Source organism: Hyposmocoma kahamanoa, unplaced genomic scaffold, assembly GCF_003589595.1.
Source record: "Hyposmocoma kahamanoa isolate Upper Pololo Valley unplaced genomic scaffold, ASM358959v1 192, whole genome shotgun sequence".
Classification (NCBI taxonomy): domain Eukaryota; kingdom Metazoa; phylum Arthropoda; class Insecta; order Lepidoptera; family Cosmopterigidae; genus Hyposmocoma; species Hyposmocoma kahamanoa.
In genome coordinates this window covers 2758182-2767634 of record NW_020653719.1, presented here as the reverse complement: position 1 = coordinate 2767634, position 9453 = coordinate 2758182, and the positions used below count along the sequence as shown (strand labels likewise).

Here is a 9453-nt window from a genome sequence, read left to right as displayed (position 1 = left end):
GTGTGATTCGTGTTAATGGTGGAAATACAGATTATTAATTTTCTTATGTTTACAATAAAAATGAGCAAAATCATCATTTTCGCCATTTTTTTGTCATTTAATTGACGCCGTTAATTTGAGTTTTTTCCCACAATTTGCAAAAACATCAATTTTAGTTTATTTTAATTAAATATAGGGATAAGCGGTTAAATAAAACATAAGCATTAAAGTAAGAAGTCGTCCTGGAAGACTGGATTTGGTAAATATTGCTTAAATAATTTTTATTTCAAAAATATTCACTTGATCCCTAGACACTTTTGATGTGTGTAGTTTCTATTACATTGTGGCATAAGCTGTTTTTACCTTAAAAATAAAATAAATAAATTAATAAACTTTAAATTACATGTAACATGTATACAGTACGGAAAAAACACAAAAACTAAAACTTAATTTCCACAGGCAGTTGACAGAAAAGTCCCTCGTAAATAATATTTCCCGTGCCTACCTTCGGTAATCTGCGATACGAAATTAGCTATGTCTTCTTAGAATGCCTCACTTTATTGGATTCCGGGGGCTCATTCATAGGGAACCTTTTAGAAGCATTGGGTATTAACGCATAACGCGATCGAACATTCGATCTTGTATTATACATCGGCTGATGTGAGCAATGATAATAGACTGTCAGTATAAGCCGATTACGTTGGCGTATGGTTGTCAAAGTAGGTAAGTACGTAGAACGATACTGGGAATTATTACGAGAAAGAGTTTGCAGAAATTTATTATAATAAATTTACGTTGCGCGTAGCTATATTGAGGACTCATTACGTATAGGTACTTACTCAACGATACCAACATCAGGTAAGTTAATTTCTTAAGTGCGTTTATTTCTTGTTATTCTTGTTTGTCGCGCTCAATCTTTATGTTGATAAATTTACTTTGCAGAACTGACAATATGTTTTAAAATTAGCTGTCACCTTGCGTCCATGTTTGGCACTGCAATACTCGTTTGCAGCCATTGGTCGAGGCGAGTCATCGCTCGCGATGCGACAAAAATGTAACGTCACGGTGCTCGCCATGTTAGCTATTGTGATAAAATTTTAAAATGGCAGTTTTATCACTCGAACTTGACAGCTAAATGTGCATATAATAACTTTATCGCGGCAGCATGCCATTATTTCTCATAGATGGCGCTACGGCAAAAATGTCGTTAAAACAATAAACAAAAATCTGTAACAAACGCATTCGTGAGATCTGCTGACTCGAACTTTAGCTGAGTTGGTCCACCTGATATGGCACAGACTCAGGTTCGAATCCCGTCAGATCGAAGGAATTTTTGCTCGATCTTTGTATTATTTATTATAACAAACTAGTGGAGTAATTCACCAAAAATAAATTAATATCATGGTTGTTATTGACATAGGTCAATGATGGTACTACATAATATTCATTACAATCAATATTATATGAAACAAATTATGTACGTGAAATTTTACAATTATTCTATATACTTTAAGCACAAAAAAGTTGAAAGTTGATTCTCCCGGAAAGCTGTCATTTTGCAGATGTGCCTTACAAAGGTGCGAAATATTCTTGGCAGAAGTAATTTTTTTTTCTGTTGTTTATGCACTGCTTAGAAAAATGTTTGGGAAGAATAGTGTAAAAAATATCAAAAGGGAGTTTGTGCATTCACCTGTATAATTCTATTAAGAATCATTGGGGATAGAAATATATCGTATATCCGACTGATGTTTATTTGATACGGCGCCCTTGATGTATAATCTCTATCCACATATTTAAAGGAAGTTTATAAATCTCAAAAATTCAAAGCGATATTCTTTTCATCATCCAAAAACTGATAATAGAAATGACACCGAAGACTTTATATTCCACAAAGAACCTTTGGCTTTGAAATTAGAACAATATCTGGTTGTCAACACCTTTTCTTTTAACGTCAGGAAATCCTCATGGATACCCTCCGCCCTGGAGAGGCGAAGGGTTATGTCGGACTCCTACTGACTAAAACCTGACGGTGTTCCATCTCCTCACCAAGTGCCGCAGTCACAGGGACGCTTACGCATTTTTCCGCGACTCCGACGATGATTGGTCCGACTAGGCACCGAACCCCATCTCGCTTTTCGGGGAGAGTTCTTGTCTCCCCGTCAGTAATCTTGAGAGCCATCTCGAGTCCACCAGTAAGGACTGGCGAACTCCCCTAAGTCTGCCGCTCATAATCCGGGTCACGGGGGCTTTCCACCCGTTACCCACCTATGTCGGCAGCTGGAGAGCTAGCTCTCCTTCTGCGACCCACTCGATATAAGGGCTGTATCTTCCCTTTCCCTTTCCGTCGCCTCCTTCCACACTATGACCTCCTCGCAGAATGCCAGAATTGCGTCACACGACCTTTTGCTCTCAACCATTGAGCGAACTATGGTCGGGAGAGAAAGGTCGCTCCCCACGGCGGCGACAAGGAAACCGCGCTGCTCAGCCCACGTAGGACACTCCTCCAGCGTGTGCTGGGCCGTCTCTTCGAGGCAGTTGTCGCAGTGGTGACACGTTGAAGTAGGCTCCCTTCCAGCGGTTCGACACAAGTACTTCCTGAAGCAACCATACCCCGAGAACACCTGTGTCATGCGGAACGTCAGGACGCCATGCTTCCTGTCCAGCCACTCCGACAAGACTGGACGAACTGCCTTGACTGTTCGGCGACCAGCATAGGGTTGCGTTAGTCTCCATCGTCACTCGTCGTGAAGTATATGACGCAGCTCAGACCTCTTGCTCTCAACCTCCTCGGGTGTTGGTCTGTCTGTGGTCCCGATTTTGCGCCTCTTCATGCCCCACATAAACTGCGGCGAGTGTCCTCGCCTCTAAATGCAAAGGGGGAGACCCCGCCAGCAAACAGGCCGCCTCGTAAGAAATTGTGCAATACCCTCGCGAGACTCTTATTGCCATCGCCCTTTGAGTCTTGCGCAATAGGTTGTCAACGCCTTTTCGCCTTTTGGGGGCAACAGAGAGATCATGTCGGACTCCTACCGACTAAAACCCCACGGTGTTCCGTCCCTGCACCTTTTGCCGGGACTACGGGAACGCTTTCGCACTCTTCCGCGGTCCCGACGGCGCTGGCCCTCGGCCGAGGGCCCCTTCCCGTTGAGGTGGAGCTGGAGAAACACCACCCCATTCAACACTTACAGGGGCACGCAGGAATACCGCGTGCGCCACCTCGGGATCTATACATTACGGGCGGCGGACGCCCCCGCGTCCACCGCCAAAGCCCCTGTTATGGGGGTTGAAGGAGGGCATGATAGTGCCTCCTCCGACGCCCTGCTCTCCTGCGGCGGATTGGAAAAAGGGTGGTAGCCTCCCTCTCCCGCTCCGCAGCTTCCTTCTGCGACATTACGTGTTCGCAGAAGGATACTACCTCCCTCCACGACCTGTCACTTTCCAGCATTGATTTGATCATTGCAGGGAGTGACAGGTGGTGCCCCACTGCGGCAACAAGTTCACGGCGCTCATTGGCCCAGGTTGGGCACACCTGCAGCGTGTGCTGTGCCGTGTCTTCACAGCAGCCACAATGGTGACATTCGGTTGTCGGTTCCCTCCGGGCTATATGACACAGGTACCTTCCGAAGCAACCATGCCCGGAAAGCACCTGCACCAGCCGGAAAGTCAAGGACCCATGCGCCCTGTCCATCCAGTTCTCAAAAACCGGACGGATAGCCTCCACGGTCCAGCTCCCGGCTCTGGGTTGGGCCAGTCGCCCCCTCCACTTTCTAAGCTTGGACTGACGCGCATGAAACTTCCACGACTGCACTTCCTGCAGCGTGGGATCCTCGCCACGGAGACGGAGGTCAATGCGCCATTGATACATGGCTGCATAGACCTCCGCCTCCAGATCCCAGGGAGGAGACCCCGCTAACAAGCACGCCGCCTCATAGGATATGGTGCGATATCCTCTGATAACCCCGACCGCCATCATCCTCTGAGATCTCCTCAGGAGTGCGATGTTTTTCTCTGTAAGGGCGTCAGACCATACGGGAGCCCCATATAGAGCCATCGAGCGCACCACTCCCATGTACAGGCGACGGCTGCCCGCTTTGGGCCCTCCGAGGTTGGGCAACAGCCGCTTTAAAGCAGCAACCGTTCCCATTAAACGAGGGATCATGCGAGTAAAGTGTTCGCAGAAGTTCCATCGAGAGTCGAGGACGAGACCAAGATACTTCATCGTGGGCTCGACTTCGATGCGAGTCTCACCGATAGTGATATGAGAACTCCGTGGCGGCGCCCGCCGAGGGCCATGAAAGCACATGGCCTCCGACTTGTTAAGCGCCACCCGGAGTCCCAACATCTCTATTCTACCGACAACCTGTGCCACCGCCTCCGTGGCAAGACGGGCAGCGTCCGCGAAGGTCTCACCTCGTACCATCACCAACGTGTCATCTGCGTAGCAGATCACGCTGGCGCCCGGAGGGAGATCTCCTCGTAACACCCAATCGAATCCGATGTTCCACAGGAGCGGTCCTAGCACCGACCCCTGCGGGACTCCGCACGACATTACTGTTTGCAACAAAAGGGTATGAAATGTACCTCTCAGACAGGTAAGCCCCGACGATCCGACGTAGGTAGGGAGGCACCTCATGGTACTTCAGTGCTTCCCCAACGCAACCCCACGGCAAGGAATTGAACGCGTTGGCGATGTACCCCGCCATGGTTTACCACTTCTTCTGAACAGGCCTTGACGCGAATGATAGCGTCAATCATTGACCGTCCTACCCGAAAACCGAACTGATGGTCGGATAAGTCGGGACCGTCTCTGCCGAGATGCCGGATGAGGCGACCAGCTATGATTCGCTCAAACAGTTTATCGGCCTCATCCAGCATGACAATTGGACGGTAGGCAGAGGGAGAATCTGCGGGGCGTCCGTCCTTCCTCAAAAACACGAGTCTGCCCGTCTTCCACATACTTGGGAACCGGCCCGTCTCCAAACAGGCATCGAGGAGCCGTCGGAACCGGTTCCCGAGAGCATCTAGGGCCAATACCCATGCACGCCCAGGAATGCCATCAGGGCCCGGAGCCCTGATTTTGGCTCTGAGTCTTAAAATGGCCGCACCGAGTTCTCCTTGTGTCACAGGGGGTACAGGCATATCGATGTCTTCTTGTTCCACTTCTCGAGGAAGTGCCATCACCGGAGGCTGGTGTTCTGCTCTGTTAGGAAACAGGGCTGATACAATATCCTGCAGCAGCTGGGGTTCGAGACTCTCTGTCAATGGAGGGGCCCAGGGGCGGATTTTACCCCTTACCGCCTTATAAGGGCGTCCCCACGGATCATGACTGAGAGTCTCGAGTAGCTCAGACTTTGCCCGGGCCTTAGCGTTGGAGATGGACAGCTGAAAAGTCGTAACACACTGTCTGTATGCCCCATACAACTGTTCCTCCACATCAGCGCTGCGGCGCCGCCGTCTACGGTGTCTTATGTACTGGCGTCTCGCCTCAACGCAGTTTGTACGGAGATCTGCAATCTCCTGAGACCACCAGTACACACGACGCTTTGGAGGTTGAGGCTTGGCTCGCGACATACTTGCGTCACATACTTGCGACATGGCGTCCCGGAACCATTCCGCTTCGTTCTCAACCTCCACGGCCTCGACCGGAGGCGCAAGCCACGACTGCACAATTGAGGCTTCGATAAGCGCCTCCCGGTCTAAAGTCTCCAGCTTCCTTCGCGTAGGCGTCGGAGTACGAAGATGACGACGATTGGCTGGGGTCAAAGGAGATGTGGAGACGTCAAATTAAATATATAAGTAATCCGACAGCGTCTCCACCCCTTCCAAGACCCGCCAATCCCGAACCATGCGTGCAACAGCAGGAGATGAGAACGAAATGTCCACGATGGTTCACCCTGTCGTCGCACACACGTGTTGACCGATCCATGGTTAAGCACCAAGAGGCTAGTCTCCATTGCCCATTGCTCTAGCACTGCACCGCGCGCATCTGTCGTGGGGGATCCCCACGCCGAGGATTTCGCGTTGAAGTCCCCCACGAGGAGAGTTGGACGAGGCAGGGTTTGCCCTATAAGGGCCCCGACCCCGTCCAGAAATGCCTCAAAATCGGTGAGACATTTATTTGGAGAGAAATACACTCCTATGAGTACTATTTCTCTCCATTGGATAGCCACATACCCCCTTCCCTTCGCGATCGTAGTGAGAGGTGGAAACCCAGAGGCCATCAAGGAAATGATGGTCACCAAGCCATCCACGCTTTCTACCCAGTTATCTCTGGGAGGAACGTAGTATGGCTCGGCGACTACAGCTATTTCTATCTGCCATTCCGCCATGCTCTGCAGCAGCAAGTCCTGCGCGCCGGCGGAGTGGTTAATATTCGCCTGTAGGAGACGATGAGTCATAATTGATGAGTTAATTTATGACCATTGCCTCCTCTGCCCCCGTTTGAGAAGGAGGGCTGTTGGCTGCCGGAGTGACAGCAGCTGACGTATTTGTAGTAGCTTTTGTTCCTTTCTTTGGTTTAGGAGGGGAGCACGACTTACTCCCTATCCTGTGATCCGCAGGTAGGTTAGCCGCTACATACAATGAGCATTTGGGCTCGGCAGTACACTTGGCCGCCTGATGGCCGGGTTGACCACAGCGGTAACATAGATCACTGCGATCGATTTCTGCAGTGTATTGTGCGCGCACATGCCCCTTTTCAAGGCACCGGTAGCACTGCATAGGCCTGCGTTGCAGCAGCTTTACTCGTGCTGCAACCCAACCAACAAGCAGGCGACCACTTGTCTCCAGCTTTTTGGCTGCGGTGACGGGACAACGCACCCAGACGGCACCGATCCCCTGGGAGTTAAGTCGGATTTCTCCGACTTTGATACAGTCTACGGAGCAGCCCCCGTAGCTGGCTACGGCGGCGGTCAGCTCCGTGACAGAAATGGATTCGTCTAGACCTGAGATGCGCAGTTCTGCCCTTTTCACAGGTCGGGACACCCTGACGAACTCTCTTTCCCTTCCCTCAGTTTTTGGGCAAGGTTGTTCGCCTTCTCACCACTCGTTGCGCCCAGTACTTCCAACATACGTGCCCCAGTAGCTGCCTGCCGGTATCTCAGGCCGGTAATTCCGCAGCTGGCGAGATCCACCTTTTCTCGCGCTTCAGCAAGGACCTTGGCATACGTTATGCCTTTCTCCTCAGCCCCTGGCTGCGGTGTAATGACTACAGCTGCAGACTTACTCTGACTCTCGCCGGTTGAGTCGGCGCCGTGGGATCAGTGAACATTCACCACGACGCCGCCCGGCCGCCCTAGCTTACGCCAGGGCTCCCGCGCCAACGGAGGGGCGAGTCGGTTGTCCTCCGACCCACCCCCCAGACGAGTGAGGCCGTGCAATGCAGACTCCGAAGTCCCTGTCCAGAGCCCGCTGGTCTCACTAGGGGATCAGGCGAGCAGCGAACTGCCTTCGCCTTCTCCCCGTACGTCTGCGCCGGAGCGGGTGCGCGTCTGCCGCGTCATCGCGCACCCGCTCCGCGGCCTCCTTTTGCGACATAACCTCTGCGCAAAAGGAGGCCACCGCCTCCCAGGACTCCTCGCTATCGAGCATGGCGACAAGTGGCGGCAACCACGCTCGGCAGCGAGAGGTCCTGCCCTACAGTCCCTGTCAGAGTGCGGCGCTGCTCATCCCACCGGCTACACACCTCTAGGGTGTGCTGCGCGGTGTCATCCGCAGCGCCGCACTCGTGGCACGACGGGGACGGTTCCCTCCTCGCCACCTTGTGCAGGTAGTGACCGAAGCAGCCGTGCTCGGTCAGCACCTGCACAAGGTGGTACGACAGTGGCCCGTGGGACCGGTTTACCCACTCTACGAGGACAGGGCGGATCGCTTCTATGGTACGTGCGCCATAGGGGGATCCGCCAAACCCTCTTTCCACCGGTCCCGCATGCGCTGCGCCGCGAGGTGGCGCTCCCGCTCCACCTCTTGGGGAGCGGGTCGCTCGCCTCTGTCCCTCATTCCCCGCCGGTAGGTGCGGACCTCCGTCAGGACCTCGGCTTCGAGGTCCCACGGCGGAGTACCGGCAAGGACGCATGCGGCAGCGCAGGCCACCGTCCTGTACGCCCTGCACATTCGCAGGGCGACCACCCTCTGGGGCCTCCTCAGCAGCGCCTTCGTCGCCGCTGATATGGCCCCACTCCAAATGGGATCCCCGTATAAGGCCATACTCCGAGTCACCCCGGCGTATAGCCTTCTGCATGGGGCTCCCGGCCTCCCGAGGTTGGGCAGGAGCCTGCCCAACGCCGATGCGGCGCCCACTATTCGGGGAGCAAGTTGCCGGAAATGCTCCCCGAAGTTCCATCGCCGGTCCAGGACAAGTCCCAGATATTTCATCTGGGACTTGACCGGGACCGGTACTCCCGCGATGGAGATGTGGGCGCCTGCCGGCACCGCCCAACCTCTACCCCTCCCGCCCTGGCACCACTCCCTGCCTCTGATCAGCTGCGAGTGGCGGGCGAAGGCGTTTTTCAGGAAGCAGTCTCTCCTCCAGTGTCTCCAGCCTCGCACTCACCATACCTCCAACTTGGATCAGTATGGAGCGTGTCAGCTCTTCCACGAACCCACTATCCAGCGGACACAACGACTCTGACACGTGCACTGGTTGTGACGATGGCTGAGCAGGAGATTGAGGGATCGAGCTCTTTTGGACATCCCGTAACTCTTTACGGAGTTCCGTTAATTCCCTGCGAAGTTCTGTCACTTCTCTCTGCAGATGCTCATTGTCAGCCTGTAGTTTAGCCGTCTCTTCATTGGAGGATCTATTATGTAGAGCCTCCACTGCTGTCTTGATGGACTCTGCCGCATCCTTCAGGGCACGTTGAAACGTGCCCTTTAGGTTCCTCGACTTGGTCGCCACTTTCAGTATGATGTCAACATCATCTACAACAACTTGCTTGTTCAAAGCGGCAGCCGTCTGTGAGTCACAATCTTGTGCTGTTACTTGACGCCCTAGAGTAGCCCGTTTTGCACTAACAGCTTGGGCCTGCTCCTCAATTTCAATCTCGGCCCTCAAACGTGCTTCATTACGCTTTTGAGCCAGATATTCTTTGGACGGTAATGTATTCACCCTCTGCTCTCCATTACTAGAAGATGCTATAGGAATTCCTTTTTTAGAGCTCCAAAAGCGGTTCGTAGTATCTGATGCCCGCTCTGATGCCGACGTTTGTATACTCGTGTCCGAGTCCGATCGAAGATCCTGCCGAGAGCCTATAATCTCTTGGTGACTTTCCCCAGAGCACGGCAAGCGCGCAACTTGCACCACTGCTACTCTGTCCATGTCGATGGTGGTAGCGGACTCCTCCGTGGTCTCCGACACCGCCACCTGGTCGATTATAACCGCAACTTGTTCAATATTCGTATCCTTATTCAATGCCAGGTCGTGTTTACGGGAGTCGGCTTCCCGCCGACTCACGAGGCAGTTTTTGCCCCCCCCCA

At 52.7% G+C, this 9453-nt stretch overlaps 1 protein-coding gene across 1 annotated transcript; it reads right to left on the bottom strand.

Moving 5' to 3' along the window:
• Positions 1 to 2264: 2264 nt before the first annotated feature.
• LOC113226649 lies at positions 2265 to 2609 on the bottom strand. The gene has a single exon (XM_026459367.1). The coding sequence runs from the start codon at positions 2607 to 2609 to the stop codon at positions 2265 to 2267; it is 345 nt and encodes a 114-aa protein (XP_026315152.1).
• Between the last annotated feature and the right edge of the window lie 6844 nt (positions 2610 to 9453).

Excerpts from the sequence above, each read along its gene's own strand:
- LOC113226649 (XM_026459367.1), bottom strand. The coding sequence starts at position 2,609 with ATGACACAGGTGTTCTCGGGGTATGGTTGCTTCAGGAAGTACTTGTGT.